We start from the raw sequence: 20312 nt of genomic DNA on the forward strand, positions 1-20312 counted from the left end.
AAATTACTTCGACAATCTCAAAAAATTCTTTGACATAGGGCCAAGGATGAGGGAGGTCTAGTTGGTCTCCATCTTCATCACCTGTAACCGACTTTTCAGACATCTCAACATCTTTTTCTGAATCCTTCATTGTAGCATGGCATAGACAATTAACTGGATTAAATGTTGTTCATAACACCCGTACTGGGGATGCATATCTCAGCAGGGATAACATTTCGGCATAACACCGGACCGCGGTCCGCTAATCCCTGACCTCTGCATTAAACCGAAGCCAAGAGTAACGAGTAACGTTTGTTTTAAAAAGGTAAGGAATAGTAAGTACAGATACTTGTGTGAAAAAGTAAAGAGTAGAATTCAGGAGTAGGAGGAAAAATAAGTGATGGAGTAAAGTATAGATACCTAAAAAGTGTACTTAAGTACAGTAACGAAGTATTTTTTATTGTTACTTGACACCTCTGGAAATGATCCATAAGGTTTCAAATCTCAACTCTTGATACAAATGTGCAATAAACTCACCTGCTGTTACAGGCTGGTGACGCTGAAGCTATCATCACTGGCTGGCTCCAGGAGCTGGCACAAAACGCCTCCACCCTGAGAGGTCTGGGAGGGGTAGCGATGTCCCATGCCCTGGTAGGATTGTTGTGGCATAGAGTAGCCACAGGTGTCCTCCTGAACAGGCGAGGCATCTAGAGGACGTTTGGAGTACGGAGAATGAGGGAGGGGGCCCTGGCGAAGGCCTGTGCTCATGCTGTGAGGGACCAAATCCCGCTTGTGGGGAGCCATAGCAGAGGGAGGGCTCCGTTCCTCGTACAACCCAGGTGTTGAGTGGGGGTGCAGGCCAGGGCTGGGATTGGGGTGCGCGTGGGAGGGAAGGTGAGTGTTAAGGTGGGGTTGACTGCTCTGGAGGTGTGAGGCTGGATGAATACTGGTGTGTGAGCTCAGGTTTGTGTGGCTATGATGCTGTGGGTCACTCATTTGGGTGTGCGTGTTTGCGGTCGGGTTAGAGAGTGAATTAGGGTGTGTGTTTCCATGAGGACTTGCGTGTGGATTGCTGTGGGTGTGCAGGGCTGTGTTTGAGTGTGGGCTGGGGCTGCTGCTGTGTGATGTCTGTCCGTACCAGTAAGGAGAGCTGCAGTAGCTGGGGGAGTCATACTGCGAAAACTGGGGGTCTTTTGGGGGAGGACGGGGAGAGGGGCTGAGCGCTGTGCCACAGTGGGGGGTTAAACGAGGTGAGGGGGAGCAGGAGGGGGAAAAGGTCCTGGACGGCAGAAGGTGGTAGGACTGGGGGGGAGGAGGGGTGGGTTTGGGAGGATAAGGGGGAGATGACACACTGGGTGAGAGGGAAGAGGAGGATTCACCAGGGTATAAGGCTGGATATCGCTCTTCAGAGGATGGTGTGGAGGGATGGGCCGAGTAAGGGGACGGGTACTCACAGGTGTCCTGGTGGTAGCTAGAGGGTGGAGCGGGATTAGGAGTGGCCAAGGGAGAGAGACTGCTACTGTCTCCACTGTAATAATCCAGCCCCTCCTGGAACAACACAGACCCCTCTGGGCCTCCAGCAGACATCATCAGTCCTGCTCCTGTCGCAGAGGTTGCCTTGCCTCTGACTTTGGATCCACTTGGACGCTCTCTCTGGCATGGAGATAGGCCTCCTCTACCTCCTCTAGAGCCTCTTCCCCGTCCTCCACCCCCTCCACGCTTATGTCCATGAGCAGGTGTAGGGGACGGACTAGATGGGGAATCAGAATGTAAGGCAGAACCTCCTTCCTTCTCTAAATGCGGATCAGTCCGTTTTCTGCGACCACGGCCAGGTTTGCTTGCCCCCCCACCTTGAAAAAGGACATCCTGGCTCCAGTTGTACGAAGGTCCTGATGCGCTTTCATGCCAGTCCATCATTAGTTTCTCTAGACTAGACAGACTAGATTGGCCTCCACTCACAGAGCTGGCCTCGTTTTGTTTAAAGCTGCCACCAGTGGAGCTGGGTCCGGTAACAGGAGCTGTTGAGCCAACATGTGAGGAGTCCGAGGAGGATTCTGACAGGCTCTCAGGAAATGGTGGTCGTTTAGCTTTCTGTGGGGTGTAGTTTGAGATATCCAAGATGTCTTTAGACTCACTGGAGCCATATTCACTGTAACCATGGTACTGAGACCCAAAGTTGTCTGCTGACCAGCCGCCAAAAGGTTGCCTGAAAAAAAAAAAACACAATTAACTTATACACTTTACACTCAATAATGCTTTAGTTTTAACAAGTCTGTCTATTAAAATTAAGCAATAAAAGTTTACAGGGAATCTAATGCAAATATTACTATGTGGATGGAGTTCTTACTATGTCTTTCCTTATTCAATATTTTTCCAGACAAAACAATTATGATATTTAATAGTTTTCTGGGACATATTGAATTATGAATTTGAACAATAACCAAAGACAACAGACAACAGGAGTAATCTACCTGCAGCTCCACTGGTTGGATGTGTGCTGCTTGTAACCCTCTAGTCCAGGGGAGCTGAAGGGGCTACCTTTGGCTACGGACATGTAACCTCCTCCAGGTGATGTAGGCCCTGCTGACTCCCCCCTCCCCATCGGGGAATGGCTTACTGCTGGATAACCACTGTAACCTCTCTTGGTGGCTCCCTGGAAATTAGAATATCCCATTTGATTGGCAGGAGTCCCTTTGCCATTGCCATGGGGTGACCCATATCCAAAGCTGCAGTCCGTGGTCCTCTGCGGCCCTACGGGAGGGGAACATGAGTAACCAGAGGGGTAGTGACCATAAGAGGCTGGATGGGGGGAGCTGGGAGAGTGTGAGAGAGATGGAGGAGTGGATTTAGGATATGAGGATGTAGTGGGAGATATTTGGGCTAAACTTCCATAGGTGTAAGGAGACCTCGCACAGGAGCCATGAGGATGTGCTGAACCCTCCACTCCTGCATTTGTGCCTTTTGTGCTCCATTTGGGAAATGGAGGAGACCAGTTGTGAGAGGCAGCTGAGCTGGATGGATCATAGGTAGAAGATGAAGATTTGCGAGGATCAGACTGGGAAGAAATGTCCAGCAGGTCTGAGGAGTCGTCAGAATCAAGTAGAGATCGGAAATAACCAGCAAATAGTCCTTGTGAGTCCTCTCCTGCAAGCCCACTCCCCTTGCTACCCCCTGGACCACTGTAGGAGCCTCCTCGTCCAACATTACAACTAGAAAAGCCCCCTCTTGGAGATCCACATAGTTGATATCCACCAAAAACTCTATCTTTATCCATAGCCCCCTCCTCGTCCCATCCACCCATCCCATTGGGCCATTCCTGTCCCATGGACATCCCTCCCCCTTTAAATGCACCATTTTTTCTCATACGTCTCCGTCTGACAATCTTCTCGCCGCCAGTTTCCGTTCCCACCATACCCCCTCCCCTACCCACCCCTCCTCCCACCCCCTTTCGTCTTTTCCTCGGTAATCCATGCTGAGACAGGAGATTCAGTTTCCGTTTTTTTCCAATTGACTCAAAGAAGTCACTGAATGTGCTCTTATTGCACTCACTGCCCATTACACCCCCTGCTGCTCCTCCACCTCTTCCAAGCCCCCCTCCTCTGCCACCTCTGGGGCGTCTAGATCCTGTGAGCCTGTGGAGCAGGGTGGATATTCCAGGGTTTTCCAAGGGTGTGTGAAAGCTTTCTGGCTCACTTGGTGTCCAACAGCGAGGAGGGGAACAGCGGCCAGTGGCTGGGGGCTGGCGGTTTAAAAAAGCCAATTTGGAGAGAACGTCCCCATATTCTGTTTTTACATCATTTGTGTCATTAACATAGGATGGATAAGGACAAGGGAGTTTAGTCCGACGTCGTCTCCTAGGTTTCTTGGGCAGTTCCCCAGGAACAGCAGCAGTCCCAGCACTAGGAGCTTCAACCTGTATTCCTGGTAAAGGCTGTTTAGGCGGTCTTCCTCGTCTGCGTTTGAGAATCACGGGAAGTTCTCCAGGAGGGAACATTACCATAACGCTTTTCCCATTATTCTTCATTCGGAGAAGTGCAGTTGGCTCTCGTGTTGCTTCAGACCCTTCTGGACTGCCGTCGTTAGTCTTTTCGGCTCCTGTAACAGTTTCCAAACTGGAAATTTTGTAGCTTTTTTGTCGACGGCTGAGACTGAAAGGAATCCGAGGCACCTTTACAACAATCTTCCTTACCTGTTGGTTAAAAGAGAAATGAGAAAATAAAACAATCAATGTATACATGGAAGAAAATTGAGTGAAGAAGTTACAATACTGTGAACAGTGCTTCGCAAAAGTATTCACTTTGTGAACTTAATTTTTTATAACTGTTGAGATACACATTTCAATGTAACTAACACCCGTGTAGACATATAAAATAAAGTTTGATCTGAAAAGAAGTATGAAGAATGCTAATGCAGAGAGAAAAAACATAAGATATCTCATGTGCGGCTGTAAGTGTTGAGGGGGAAGTAGCAGATACATAGAAGATGGTACTATGGTTAGACTAATTTTTTCTTGTATTCGTTCAAAACTTTTTTTCAGCAAGATACTAACAGGACATAATGCTCTGAACAAACTATCCCCACAATGAAGCATTCTGAAGGAAGCACCATGCTTGGAGGATTTGTTAGCAGAGACAGGGACATTGATCAGAGTTAATGAGAAGACGGGGAAGCCTAAAAGAAAACGTTTTGGATCATGCAAGAGACATAAGACTAGGACAGAAGTTTCCTTCCAAGCAGGATGACACCAAGCTTGAAGAGCAACAGGGCAAAGGTTTAGATGAAAGTATATATATCTATTAGAGTGGTCCAGTCAAAGCACAGAACCAAATCCAATAAAGAAAATATGACGTGAAAATTGCAAAGTAAAATGGGGAAAATGCCTAGTCAATCTCTCAATGTGGAAAGGTGGTAAAGACATAACCCAAAACAACTGAAGCTGTTGTATTCATATTCGTACTTGTATACTTCCATTTATCTGGGGCCGGGTTAGGGGTCCAGCAGTCTCAGCTGAGACTCCCAGAATTCCCTCTCCCCAGACTCCTTCTGCAACTCTGCTGGGGGAAGCCAGTTGCCTTCCTAGGCCAGCTGAGAGACATAGTCGATCCAGCGAGTCCTGGTCTGTCCCCTGAGCCCCCTCTCTGTAAGACATGCCTGGAACACCTCCCGCAAGAGGCAACCAAGGGGCGTCTTACAAAGTGAACTGAGTCACCTCAGCTCTTAATGAGGAACCTGCCCCCAGATGATCAGGCAGCTCACCCAATCTCCAAGTGAATGCCCAGCTGCATAGAAAGCATATTTCTGCCACTTCTGTCCAGTATCTCATTCCTTTAATCCAAAATGATAAGCCATAGGTGATGACAGGAACCTAAACCAACTGTTAAACTGAGTGCTTTGCCATTTGGTTTAGCTCTCTCTTCACAACAGACTGGTGCATCAGCCCCATTATAAGATTATATATCAGTCCTGTTTATGCTTATGGACAGGACTTCTAGGTACAGCCAAGGACCAGAGAGGCTCTGGTTTTTGGAACAGCAGATTTCAACTCTGCTTTTTTATTATGTGGTTCTGTCTGCTCTCTTCTGCCAAGACCTAGAGCATAAATTGGAGCGGTTCACAGCTGTGTGCCAAGCAGCAGGGAAGAAGACACTTCCTCCAAGTTCGAGGCTATGGTTCTTGACCAGATTAAGCTGGCTTACCCCTTTCATATTGGGGGAGAGTTCGTGCCTCAATGGAAGACTTATATTTTGGAGTGCTGTTCACAAGTTAGCTCACTGCAAAAATGATCTAGAAATTAGTCAACATTTCTTAAATTAAATGTACTTATTCTTAATTTGAGTAGGTAAATTAGATGATTTGCCAACAGAATTAGTATTTTACTCTTAAAATAAGATAATTACATAGTATGCACTTAAAATAAGACAACGCAATTGTTTTTACAACAGTAGTGGCTGTTTTATGGACGGTAGGCTAACAGGAAAGGGGGTATGAGAGAGGGGGAGAGACATGCGGCAAAGGACTACAGGTGGGATTCGATCCTGGGTTGTCTGCGTCGAGGACTAAGGCCTCCATACATGGGTGGTGTGCGCTAACCACTGCTCCACCAAAGCACACCCTCAATTGTTTTTTCTTATTTAAAATTTAAATTGTCTTGTACCATTGGCAAAGTGTTTCACTTACCTGCTCAATTCAAGAACACTGCACTTGTTTTAAGAAAAATTTACTTATCTAGATTTTGGTATAATGGGGGTAATGGTGCAGGAGATCGAAAGACTAAATCTAGCATTAAAGCAAAGAGCTGGCCCAGAAAGCATTGACTTCGAAGGCTGAGTACAAATGCTTGAGCTTTTATTTGTTAAAAAACACCCCAATAAAATACAGTGACGTTTGTAGAATGAAGCCTCAAACTGTGCAAAGGTTCCTTTAGTAGGAGCAATTTTGCAAGGCAATTTTTTTTATAATTGTTAATACACTTACACCAACATAACGCCTTTTTTTGCTGTTGCTGGGAGGACATACCCCCAAGTCTGCATCAGGTTCTTCCTTCGTAGCCAACAAAGGTGCAGATTCAAAGGAAAGAGGAGAGGCAGCACACTGGCGGAGGGCCTGTGCTGCCAGACGCTGCTTTAAAATGCTCTTAGGAGCTGCTTTATGCACATATTTCAAAGGAGGCTTACACCTGGATTTTGGTCCAGGTCTGTGCCCGAGTCTTGGTCCAGGTTTAAGAAGAGGTTTTGGAGCAGGTTTAGGTTCAAGAGGAGTAAGAGAGTTGTCTTTATGGTAGGTAGGTGCCGGTAGAACAGCCTCAACAGAAGAATGCTCTTCTTTAACACCAGGAGTGACTTCCTCCTCTTTTACCCTCCAGATCTTCTCCTCTAATGGCTCCTCCTCTTCTCTTCCTCGGTCTCTGCTTCCTAATTTTCCCCCATCCTCCATGTTTCTATGCAGGCGAGATGATTTGCGCAGGTGCAAGGGGAAGCGAGGACGCCCCGAGCTGCGGAGTGCATACTTCTTCTCTGTCTCCACAGGGAGAGAGGAAGAATCCGTTATTGGGTTAGGCTCAGAGTGGACTGAACCATAGTTTAAGGGTGCATTAAACTCAACAGTCTGGGCTGGGGCCTCCAGGGGATTGGTAGGAGCAGGATGATTGCCAATCGCCAAAGGCAAAGTCTGAGGTGAAGTTGTGTTCATGGCCTCTAGTGTGAGAGTTTTACAGAGTTCTGAGTCTATAGAATCTGTGCCATTGTTGATTTCCACAAGTCCACAGTTGTCCATGTGTGGGTTTGAGAAAGCCTCTGCATCCACTTCTGGATCTACATGTGTTTGCATGTTTCTGAGAGTCTCTGAAAAGGTGTGCACCTCAGCTGTCATGCAGGTCTCAGAGTGACTCCGCAGGTATGTGGAGTGCCCCAGCCTTTCCTGCAGATAAGCACCAGTTTCCAGGATGGACGGAGAGGTGGGGGCAATGTCAGAGGTCACAAGGGCCAGTCCTTCAAGAAAGGGATCCTGGAATGCCCCATGGAGTGTGAGCTCCCCTGTCCAGCACTCAGGTCTTTCCAGTCCCTCCAGTCCAACAACACAACCCTTCTTCTCAGTCTGAGTCTTCCCAAGACCTGTTGGAGCGCCAGTTTGGCTTGAATGAAGAGGATCTGACAAGCCACTCATTCAGTGAACAGTTCTGCAGGTATTCAGTCAGGATGTAGAGAGATTGTTTCAGCTGTCTATGCACGACAATTTCAACAGCTCGGAGGGGCAGAAAGCTTTAACACCTAAAGGTAGAAATAAAGACAGAGACCAAACGAGTTAAAATATGCCAATATCCCTTAGTTTGATTTATTTTTTTTAATTAGTAAACTCTGCCTGTTTTATTTCTTACTGCTCCTAAACTTTTTCCACCCAAACTGTCAACGTATTTGGTAAGGTGCCAAAAAGCTCCTCTGAAATACTCCTATTAAATGTGTCACCCACACACCAATATTTTAAAATAAGACCACATGTACCATTCATACCCCACTCCGTTGGTTGCTCCGACCAAACTGCCGTGGTTTTTCTGATTCTGAGCTGAGTCTGACTCGGTCTGCCTGACTGGCTCTGTTCTGCAGGGGATCATTGGGTCATCAATACTGCAGTGGAGAGCTCACAGACTTTTCTCTCTCTTTCCCCTGCCTCTGTCTTCTGCCCATGGTTGCTACAGTGCAAGAAAAGGAAGACAGAGACAGACAGAAGGAGAAAGGGGACAGAAAGTTGGAGAAGGTGGAGGGGAAGGCATGTGGGGAAAGGAGGAGCACAAAGAGAAAGAGAATAAGTGATTAGTACATGATGTCACAGCTTGAATTGGGCCAGACTGGAATCAGTATTTGAGAGAGGGCTGCACCATCTCCCATCAGATACAATTATGTTGGAGGATGACTTGCAGTATAAATTGTTTAAGTTGACTTCTTCTTTCATTTTTTCTATCTTATAGCAGGTTTTTGCTACATATGGAAGTACTTGAAGCCTGTTGTGTTGATCATTACTTTTATACTATGCAAACAAGCTAAGAAAATGTTTTACATCGCAACCTTTCTAAATGATATAAACAATATACAGTCATTACAGCTGGAAGAAAAAAAGGCACATGTACAGTTATTGTTATGTTTTGCCAGAAACTGCAGATTTCTTATGGGATGCAATGCAAACAAAAATGTTTAAACACTGCTGCCACCAGGGGGAAGCAGAGAGGCGAGTGAAAGTCGAGGTGTTGAGAGGATGTAGAGATGAAGGTGACACAAAGACAGGAGTGATAGAGGGATAGCAGAACCTCGGAGAGAAGGAGAAGTACGGACACAGGAGGAAGAAACAGAAGTAGGAGACTTGGACCACATGTGCTGGCGGCCACGCATGCTCATCAGGCACAAACACAAGAAGGCTTGCAACATTTGTGAGCAGATATGCATGCACGCTGTTGGCTCTTAACTTTGTAGCGCACACACTCCACATTCAACACAATTATGTCCATTGTCAGATCTCTCTGCCTTTCCTTTCCAACATATGGCTCTGATTATGGAGGGAGGGAGGGAGGACAGAGAGCAGGAGGCAAAGAAAGTGAGAGAATGAAAGGGTGGGAATGTATGAAAAGGCGACAGGGCTGCATAAGACACAGGAAAGTGAAAGATGTGACTGAAATAGGAGGGAAAGAATCGTGACTGGACAAGCAGACAGGGAAATTAAGAGGAAAAAAGTTATGGAGGAGCAGGAGGAAGAGGATAAGTCAGTTGAGGAAGAGGAGAGGGGGTGTTTTGCTGAAGCTGAGTGCGGGGCTGCATGCATGAAGCGAAACAACCTCTGCTGCTCTTAGGAATGACACAACTGGGACAGACAAACATGGAGATGAACACGCACACACACACACCACTCGTACTTCTTTAACCCCATCACCCACTCCCTTCCTGCTGCCGCCTCCCTGACTTTCTCTCCCGTTCTCACTTTCTCTCCGGTCTAATTAACTGCGCTCATTAATCGTGGCTTCATCTGACCAGTTTGTGAGCGAAGGAGAGGAGCACATGCTTTAATTAAGCACAGCATCACATGTGCTCACACATACACGCTGTCACTCTCCAACACATACCAACACACACATGCAAATATGCCCCTGCAGCTTCGTCCTCCCACACACCGATTTACACATAAAGACAGACGCAACACGCACGCTCACGCACGCATGTGCTCCCCGCACGCAAAACAAAGACACACATGCAAATGCCCCTCTTCTGGGCTCTGCAGGGGGCATTTTGACAGGGTTTAGATGCGAGCCAATCAATTCTGCTATGATTCATTGTTTAGGCAAAGCACTCCTGGCATACTTCAGCCGCCATTCCAATATAATCATACGTAGCGAATGTGCTTTGGTGCATTTTCCCATGGATGGCTCTGGGGCTTTGGAACACACAGTGGTGTAACATTGTCTCAGTAAAAAACGCAGATGGTATGCACTGCTCCTACATCATGATCTGTTGAATCTTCTGTACAAAAAAGGAGCTCTGGCATGAGGAGTGTTTGAACACTTTTGATCTAATACATTTTTTTTTTTACCACTTTCTTCATAAAAAAAGTTTTTGGTGTTATTGTGCAAATGCGGGGAAAGGCAGCAACAACACACCATGCCACAGAATGCCTGTGCGTTAGTGTGTTTGTGCAGAGACAAGAGGCTGCCAGTTTGGAGTTTGGGCAATTGCCCTGTTACGCAGTCTGGGAGGTGCAATGACTCTGTAGATGGTAGTTGTACAGCATATCTATTCTCTCCTCATCTATCTCACTGCCACAAAGGCTTGCAGACTCACAGGCCTGCCAGCAGAAACCCTCAATGAGGAACTAGACCCAGCGTGTGCGTGTGTGCTTGTTCACGCGTTTGCGCGACCAATTGTGTGCGTGAACAGGAGTGTGCACATGTAAGAGTGTGTTTTCCTGGGTGTGTTTGTAAAAGCACTCACTGAGCTCTAACGGGTGTGCAGTTGTTGCTAAGAGACAGGCAGCAGCACCGAAACAGCATGGGGGGGGTTTAGAGGGGGGTGGAGGGGAGGAAAAAGAGAGGTGGTGGGGAAAAGGGAGGGGGGATGGTGGGGGGGCTCCAAGAGGTTTAGACAGATAAGAAGAAGGAGAGGGATGAAAGTGAGGAACGAGATGGAGAAAGTGTCCGTGAGGGCCAGGAAAGAGAAGAAAAGAGGTGGGAAATGTGTGGGGAGGGGGAAGTGGGTCAAGGGGTCCACAGAGACCAAGTGACACCGCGTGGAAACCCGGCCAGCAGGCCTGATGCCGCTCCCTGTACATCAACTCAACCCTTATGCAACTTTAACCTGCAGCTCAGACAGCATCCGCCCGTCACAGCAATGAGAGACATCAGTGACGGCCGAGGACGGCATAACAAGTTGGTGGGTACTTAAGTTTGTCTGTGAGAGGTTTGCAGAGGAAAACAGAAGAAGAAGGAGACAACTTAGTGATGTGTTGCATGATGAGAAAGCCACATCAGTTCAAGCAAATAAATAAAAAAAATCCTGTTTAGCTTTTTGAATGACTCCTTTTTCTGTACCCCATTCCCATTGTGTTTAACTTCTAACTTATTCAAAATACTAAAAACTAAAGAATACGGACAGACACATAGATACCAGGCATATTATAACCAGTATAGGCACCCTGACTGTCTGCAGCCTCACAAATAAGTTTTGATGCAGAGCCTTCTACAAAATGACTTAGCAATTTCAGCTATAAGTTGGCATGTCTGATGTGTTATTGTTAAGTTGAAATTGATCATTATGGTCTGTATACTGGTGTATATAATCATTTTCAGAGACATGCTATTTGCATATGAATTTATTGTCATAACACTGTCACAAGTACAGAGTAACGAAATGATCTCATTTAACCCATCCCCTTGGGAAGCAGTGGGCTGCCATTGTGCGGCGCACGGGGAGCAGCTGGGGGTTAAGGGTCAGAAAGCCAGAGTTGCAGTTTGTGGGAGTTGGGCTTGAACTCAGAACCTCAGGATTCCAAGCTCTATGCCCTAACCACTAGGCTCTATGCCCTAACCACTAAGCTGCCATTCCCCCAAAAATGGGGTAAACTCTTGTTGTTCCTCTCCACGGAAATCTTTAGTAAATGAAAGATTTATATTATCTGAAGAGAAACAAGATGAATTTAAAAAAATATTGGTCAAACTACTACGAATCTTTTTTTTCTTGTTTTCACACAATAGGTTTCACAACTATTGTGAAACTTATTTTTTGTTTTTTTGTTTTTATTTTCAAAGAAGTTTGATTACTCCAACTGAGCTTTACGTTTTTAATATTTAAGATATAGTCAAACCCATTTCAGTTATTGCTCATTTCAATTTAATGATAGTGAAATAAGTGCCCCATTAAAGTCAAGAACCATGAGTTGCCATATTGAGTTCAACACAAGGGGGTATATACATCCTCACTGACTGAATAGCAAAAGAAAAGATATTTGGGGGGAAAAAACTACGACCCATCAATTATTTTTCTGTTTCTGAGTGCTATTATTGCACAAACTTTTAACACATTAGGTTAGGTTAAACTGGAAGCTCTAGCTGACAAGAGTGAATCCTAGTTATCAATGACTCAAAATATCTGTATAAACATTTCTATAAGAAATAAAAGCTGTACGCAAAATAAAATCAGAATAATTAACAGACAAAGGCTTAAAACCATCAGTTTGTTTTAGTTTGTCAATATAATGTTCTTCACTTAGTGATCAATGAAGTGAATCGACTTTCAATCATATTTTGACTTATTGACTGACTGCAGATAGAACAAGTATTGATTCTTCAGGGGAAATGTTTTTGGCAGATATGTTCTTTTCCCTCCGATCATTAGAACTACACTGCCAGAAATAATCTAAATGTTTTCATTAGTTCATACATTAAATAATTCATTATTATTATTATTATTACTGGTTCTGGATTTAGAGATTTTAGGGTAATTTACCTAACCCTCTATGTAATAACTCCATCGCAAAATCATACAGCAAACCAAAGCCTCTAGATTGGACCTTGTTCCATTTAATTTTGGCAACATAACATAATTAAATTTTGGTGTTTAATGTCAGTGATAATGATAATGCAGCATATATCTCAATTAGAGCTTTAAATATTTTAACAACATAAAACCAGTTGGATTTAGAAGTTTTTTTTCAAGCACTGTTTGTACAAAATACATTAATATTTATATTTATTTGCATTCACTTAGGATGTTTCTTTTTTTGGGGGGAAAGAGAAAGCTGTTTCAGAAACGATAAAAAAAAAAGTATGTAAAATAAGTATCAAATACCTAGTAAAAATGGTAAATGGCCCGTAGCGCTTTACACTACATTCAGTCATTCACCCATTCACACACACAGTCATGCACTGATGGTGGCAAACTAGTATAGATACAGCTGCCCTGGGTCTCACTGACAGAGGTGAGGCTGCCATACACTGGCGCCACCAGGCCCTCTGACCACCATTAGTAAGCAATGCAGGTGAGGTGTCTTGCCCAAAGTCACAACGACGCTAAAAGCCAGAGCCAGGGTTGGAACTGACCACCCTCCAATCGCAGGGCAAACTCCTGCACTCAACGCCAATGTCACCCCTAAAAAGAAAATAATTTTTATGCATTTCATTATAAAATATAAGGATAAAAATTGCTGATACCATGTCCAAATCATCAATAAAAAAGTCTTTGCATCACAGCAATCAAACCCTTTTGTTATAGTTGCTACATATAATGAGATCTTGCATATTTCAACTGGTATTTTGACATCTTCCCTTAGGTACAAAGCTAACTCTTAGGGTTGGAGGCCCTTTGCAATCACCCCAATCTTTAATCCCTGTCCACAGAATCAGATTAACGTTAGAACTGGGAACCATTTAATATTTCTTCCAATCAGGAATTCTTCCAGCTGATAACATAAAAACTTTCAGACTTTAATTTGCAAACACAGGCAGTCTCAAAATTCTGCAACCTTTGATGGCATCTCATTAAAATGAAGATTAAAGTATATTAAGATTTTGAAAACACTGGTATACCTTGATTGGTGAAAGTTAGAAAAGCTAAAAGGGGCTAACTAGCAGGAATGGACTTATTCTGCACATTTGGTTCTAAGGGAGCCGCAGTACAGCACATGGACACACACACATATCAGAGTCCCACCAACACATTAAACAAGAAACCGCCACCCCCCCACCCACACTCTCCTTCACCATGACCTCTCTTCTCCTTCTCGCTCACATCCCAGCCACCCTCGACGAAGAAATCCACCACCACCTCCCCAGCTGCAGGAAATTCCTAATGATCTCCATCACCAGTGTGCGTGCTGCATCTCCTGCCAAGAGCAGACACGAGCACGCACAACAAACACGCACGGCAGGCGTACAACTCAACAGAGACCAACACATAAACCATATGTGCAGACAAACAAAAAAGCAGACAGACGTTCAGACGCACATCTAAACAGACTTCACACGGACCAGATACAATGGCGACTCATCCAAGGATGAACGCAGGGGACTGGAGAAGGCAACACAAAATCAGGATCCTCCTCAACCAACACAACCACCGAAACACACCCACATGTGAGTGTTTCTCTGCAATCTGTTTCACAGAAACATGCATGCAGGAGTTATTTTAAGGCAAGGAGGACCGTAGAACCCCCTTCCTTTCTCAGACCCCTCTACTTGTCTTCCTCTCCTGCCGCCTCCAGTTTCTTTCCCACAACCCCTTCTCCCCAAACACCCCTTTCTTCATCTTCAACTCAGCCTAGCACTCTCCCCTGCTCTTCCTCACTGTCCTGCAGGCAGTTTCCTGGCATTGCTTATGGCCATCTTTTTCATTGGGTTATGTGATCAACAACCATACCAGTGGGGGAAAGAAGCATGCATATGTGGATGCAACAAAGTAAAAAAAAAAATAAGAAAAGAAAAACACATGTAGGTGAAAAACAATCAACCATATCTAAGAAATCAGGTCAATAAAGGCACGACTGATGAATGGACAGTTACTGATACCTCCAATATGTTTATACGAGCTTGCTCTTTGTCAAAAGAGGTTATACACTTGCTGAATTACAAGACATATTTAATTCTAAAAAATAGATATGAATATATCTAAGAAAGGGTAGGAAACTCACATTAAACTTTGAAAGCCAAGATATTCAACTCACGAGCAACAGTTAAGTGGATAAAATCGTCCCAGGATTTCATTGCCCCTTTACAAAAAGATATTAAAGCAGTGCAAAAAAGATGCTAGAAATCACGCTCTGACAGTTATAGGAAACCTTAAAAGCTAGGACTCCACAGGGGGAGATTCACAAGTGCCATTGTTTAAACATGACACCATTTACATTTTTTTCAAACCTGGGATAACTAACACCTGTCCTACTGCTAGCTAGAAACAGATTACACAAGGGTAAAACTTGGGTCAAAATTTATACTCAAAAAAAAAAAAAAAAAGAGCATAGGAACAGTTATGTAGCACCATTTGCTTAGGTTTCCTTTAATTAGCTCTGGGCAGTAATGGGCTGTTCTCTTTTATTGATGAAGCTCCCTGTAGTTGAATCACAAAAATACATTAAAAAATATATATTTTAACAGTTTTGTACTTTCTTAATGCTTTGAAAAAATGAGTAACAAGCTAAAATTTTTCAACCATCAGGTTATTATTATTAAATCTGATTTTTATTATTATCTTTCATTGTTATCATTATTGCTGTAAGGGCGGAAACAATTAATCTGATAAATCGTGATTAATTGATTATTGAAATAATTGCCAACTAATTTAGTATGCGATTGTTAATTGTTAATCTAAGTATAGAGACTCCAAAACAAGGCTTTAGCTGAGAGAGGAACCCACTCAGAGCAGTAATTATATCAAAAATGTAAAAAAAAAACCATATAAGTATTTTGCCTTTAATGTACATCAATATGCTCTATCCAGAACTCTTTAATTTGAATAGTTTCAGTTTCACCTGTTTTTGATTCTGTAAAAAAAAAGGTTATTAATAATTTAATGAAAAATATCAACAGATTAATCTATTAGCAAAATAAACATTAGCTGCAGCATTAACTGTTATTTCTATTTAATAGATCTATTACTAAGGTAGGGTTAGGAATAGAAACAATATGGATATAGAAAATATCGATCATATTGAAAATTTACTTGGATATTGAATATTGATATCAGCAGCTCAGACCTAAATAACAATATCTGCTTTCTATGCATGCATAGAACCCAGCCAATATTAAACTGCTTTAGCAAAGAAGCTTGAAAAAGTACAGATTTTCTCAATTTATATTACAATTTTTTTTTCTTTTACCTGATGCTAGTCTGTTAGCTAAGGTATGTCCTTCAGAGTGACTGTTAGCAGGTAAAAGAGCTATCACAAATGCATTCAAGCAGATTATAAATTCATCCATTATAAATCAGGGTTGACATTTTAATAGAATTCAGAACTGAATTCAGAAGTGGCTTTTTAATATGTTTAACTTGCGCTTTCAATTTTGTGTTAACAGGTTAAAAACATGCGTTGTCATGATAAGGCATCGGTATCTATGGACACTAATGTGTTAACAAGTGATGGCTTCAGAACTGCTTCAAATTTATCTTATGACATATCTTTTAATTTTGCTTACGATGACGGGATCCTTCCAGATTTTATGTACAATTGTTAACTTCTTAGTAGTAAATGAAGCTCAAAGCTCTTTTAATCACCAGATGACATCATCACTAATTTGCATAGGCATGTAATTGTAATATGTGCTGCAGAAGAGGTGAATAAGGTCATATACATTTCAATAATAAAAAATAAGAAAAATGCTTAGAAGAACATAAAATATACTGTCATAAAGTTTTATTTTTACTTTTCTAAAGGAACTTAAAATAAGTAGTAGTTGGTTAAATATATATTATTCTTTCTGGAAACAATCCACATTAACAACCTGATTTGTCCAAAAAAGGTCAAAACTAAAGAAAGTAATTGATGTTAGTGCAGTGACCTCGATGGTACTCGTTTTGAATAGTAAACGAGAAATTCCCTTTAAATAACACAAGTCTCCAGACACATTGCCTGTTTTTTATTCTTTTAAAAGGTTGTTAGAGGAGCCAGAAAATTCACTAAAAATGACAAAAAAGTTGCTAAGTTGGAAGCTTCATGGGGAGAATTCCTCTGGGCTTCCCACATTTATCTTCCTTACTATATACGGAAGACCAAGTTGATCGTATTTTGAAAGCAAAGTAATCAAGCCGACTTCTGTATTTCTGTAAAGCTTAAGATTTTATGATGGCTGCCTGAAAGCACAGCATTGCTGTTTGACTCTCTGCATCACACATATGGCAATAACTGTATGACTACATGTAATAAGAGATTCATAGCAACATTACTACCCATGATAAGTTTTATATTAAATTTGCAGCAATGGAAATAAAGGTTGCATCATTTCAACTGGTGTTCATGTTTGTATTTTTGTGTAAATCCAATTGCATTTGATATTGTTTAATAATATATACCTTGGTGTCGAGGATGCAACTTTGCCTTCTAGTATTACTGACTGTAGCTGATGAAAAGTTGTAATCCTCTCATTGATTTTCCTTATATTTAAGATCTTTCTGTTAAAGTTATTATGAATAAGAAGGAGACCTTAATGTCATTCCCTTTCTATAAAGACTTTGTTCAAACTTCTGAGCATTTTAAAGGAGAACAAAAGAGAGATGTGCTTTATCTTTCACAAAAACATATATGATCAAAAAACTATATATAAATGTTCACAACGCTCTTTTTTTATTTTACATTTATAAGGCCAAGAATGGGACACATAAACACATATACACCACACACACATACACACACACACAGGACGCACAAACCAGATGCTTGGACCCCTACAAACGCTCAGACCTTGAGGCCAGCTTGTTGGACAGGGGCCCCCATGCTGCGGCCCTGACTTTCCCAACTCCTCCTCCTCCTTCCTCCATACTCCTGCTCCACAGTTGCTGTGGGAAACACTGCAGCAGCGCCCGTTGCCAAGGAGAAGGCTGCTGGCTGTTTGAACAACAATGGCCGCCTTGTGAACATTCCAAGTGTAGGTACTGACAGCTCGTCAGCCGCAACCCCGACAGACACACCTCAGGAGAAGGCACGCGCTCTTGCGGTCCACCCTCACCGTACCTCTCCTGGTTCTTGGCCCTGAGCCCTGAGTGAGGCAAAGTAACGCTTTGAGACGCAAGAACACACATCTGTGCCACACTCTGAGAAATTATTACTTCTACTGTCCCTCTGTATCTCTTAACCATCTCCCTTTCTCTCTCTCTCTCGCATGCACAAACACTCACACGTTGTGCAGTGCATTCATCCATCCCCCCCGCCCCCCTCTCCCTGACTACTCTCTGTCTTTCACTCTTATCTCTTCCTTCCCCCCCAAACACACACACCTCCCACTCCCTCCTTCCTCCTGCTTTCACTCGCTTTCCATCAGGAAGTATGTGTTCCTCACTCTCATGCACAAACACACACAATCTCTATCGCTCCTGGAAGGTAGTGAATCCCTTCAGTCCCTCAGGGGCATACACTTCCTCAGAGGAGGAGGTAAAAAAAAAAAAAAGAAGGAGGAAGAGGAGGGAGAGGGTGAAGGTGAGAACTGCGAGTTGGGGATTTATAGACAGACCCCTTAGTGCGCTGATTATCTACTCATACTGATGGGACAACACTGATGGTGGCAATCAAGTTGGCTTGTAATATTTGTTTGTGTATGTGTGAGGTCTCTGCTGATCCTCTGACTCATTGTTTTTAAAAAACACATACCGAGACTCATGAATGCTCGTAGAGCGGAACCCAAAAAAACACTGCAACAGGCGCAAAATCAGACAGACTGTAAATTCTAATGATCTACAAATGGGTGAGTGTGTGTTGAAAGCCAGACGCTGAGAAGCGTGATTGCGTGTTTTCCCCATCTCTCGCTCTTCTTTAATAATTGAGCTGATTCTGTCCAGCTTGTTAGGGAGGTACGCAGCCGTTTCACACTCCCGTCTTTTTCCCAGCCTTCCTCGTCCTCACGAGCTCTGTATCTTCTCCCAACTTGTCCCTCCACTCGCTCATCATTTATCACCCCTTCTCTTCCCTGACCTCTCTCTGTACCCTCCCTCACTCCCTCCACACCAGCTCCATCTCTCTCCTCCTCCTCTTCTCTTTCCTTGGCAAATCCCTCCTGTTCGCTGACCTCTCCCTCGCCTCTTGCAGCCTTGCCGCCCTCCATCCCCTTCCATCCATCCATCCCCGCTGCCCTCTATCATCCCTCTCCCGCTGCCTCCCTCCATCCCTCCAGAGGTGAGAGGTCGCAGCTTCCTCTGCGCTGTCAGACTCAAACCGGCTGCAACCAGCTTTGCCTGGGGGGGTGGGTCGGAGAGGAGGTGAAGGAGACGAAGAGAGTGAGGAACATAGGTAGGGGAAAAAGGAAATAAGTAGGATGGGAAGGAACTGACAAAGAGGACGGATATACGGGGGCAGAGAGGTTAAAAGAGGGAAACAGGAGAGGGAGAAGAAGGGGGAGACGTCTTCTTTTTGAGTCACTGCCTTTGGCGCCGAGGAGCCGTTTTATGAATGTATCGTGTGGGAGGTGACAGAATGGAGCATACAAACACTGCTTACACTAACACTAAATGGTTGCTGTGAACGTGTGTTTGTGTGGGTGCATCGGTGTGTACATGTGTGAGTGGGAGATGAACCGCATTTACCTGCCTTCAGCGAATGCCGTTTCACTCCAGGTGACGTTTGGATTAACCGGAGCAAGAAAGATGGGTCTTTGAGACCCTATGGGCAAATTTAGAATGTAGCCAGTAGTAGAAATGAAGTAACGTTGTCAAATACTCGAAAAATATCCTGTTACAAAACATTAAGAGAAGCCGTTTTACGGAACATTAATGGTTGCGTCTCTCTTGGAGTCGTCTGACAGCTGAATGCATCGCAAGAAACAAGCACAAATCAGTAAAACTTTGGTTTCTTAAAATATCAAATTTCGACTTTAAAAAATAAAGTTGCTGGTTAAAAACCGCTCAAATTAAACTTTACAATTTACCATAAAAACATAAACTCCCCAATTTAAGTTAGGAGAAATCCATAAGAATAAGAGGAGCGTTTTGAGACTTCTGCTTACCATTGGACAGGAAAAGATCACTACAACTTTATATTAGATATTACATATTATGTAAGGCGTACAATTATTATTTGGAGCAAGGTGCACTAAGATTTGAAAACGTAATGGTTTAAAAATCACAAAGGTTTCTCTCATATGGTTCCTACCATTTTAAATCCTTTTAAAGACACCAGTCCTCCCCTTTCCTAACTTGCTGCTTGCCACTGCTGATCAGCTGACTGAAAGAAAGCTACTAAAGGCTTCTTTCAGTTACCAGACAGAGAAGCAAATAAACTGGTGTGAAAACTAAAACAACAGCACCTATCACTCTTAAATAAAGCAATAATATTTAATAATATTATAATATTACTAAAGCTGGAAATGTATGAGCTGCATGTTTGTTAAGCAGCTGACTAGTGACTGTACAAAAGCTGGTTAATTAAGTGGCTAATGTCTGCTTGTTAAAATGATACTCGTGTCAGGAAAGGACCAGTATGAGCCTAATATGATGTGGCATCAACATATTACTTCCATTTTTACAGCAAAATGTCAAACAAAGGTCTTTAACATGAGCAGGTTACTTTATTTACAACATAAAATCAACCATTATTCCTACTCCTGCAAAGATAATGAAACAAACTAGTTATTGCAAGTACAATAGGGATATAGGTATAATTTGTGCCTA

At 43.3% G+C, this 20312-nt stretch overlaps 1 protein-coding gene and 1 pseudogene across 3 annotated transcripts in view; both read right to left on the reverse strand.

Annotated features, from left to right (window-relative positions):
- The window catches only part of ahdc1 (AT hook, DNA binding motif, containing 1), a 33644-nt gene that overhangs the window by 9347 nt on the left and 3985 nt on the right, over window positions 1-20312 (reverse strand). The window contains exons 3-6 of one of the 3 annotated variants that reach the window (XM_038288703.1): window positions 7986-8164; window positions 6454-7745; window positions 2451-4168; window positions 517-2185 (exon numbers count right to left, since the gene is read on the reverse strand). In XM_038288703.1, the coding sequence (XP_038144631.1) occupies window positions 523-2185; window positions 2451-4168; window positions 6454-7641 (4569 nt within the window). In that variant the 5' untranslated portion in view covers window positions 7642-7745; window positions 7986-8164 and the 3' untranslated portion in view covers window positions 517-522. Of the gene's footprint in view, window positions 1-516; window positions 2186-2450; window positions 4169-6453; window positions 7746-7976; window positions 8165-20312 lie in introns of all 3 variants that reach the window. The other 2 variants (XM_038288704.1, XM_038288702.1) reach the window with 2 other exon arrangements.
- Window positions 11535-11643, reverse strand: LOC119785975 (annotated as a pseudogene).

The sequence above is a fragment of the Cyprinodon tularosa genome, unplaced genomic scaffold (genome assembly GCF_016077235.1).
Source record: "Cyprinodon tularosa strain WSP-4 unplaced genomic scaffold, ASM1607723v1 ctg26, whole genome shotgun sequence".
NCBI classification, from domain to species: domain Eukaryota; kingdom Metazoa; phylum Chordata; class Actinopteri; order Cyprinodontiformes; family Cyprinodontidae; genus Cyprinodon; species Cyprinodon tularosa.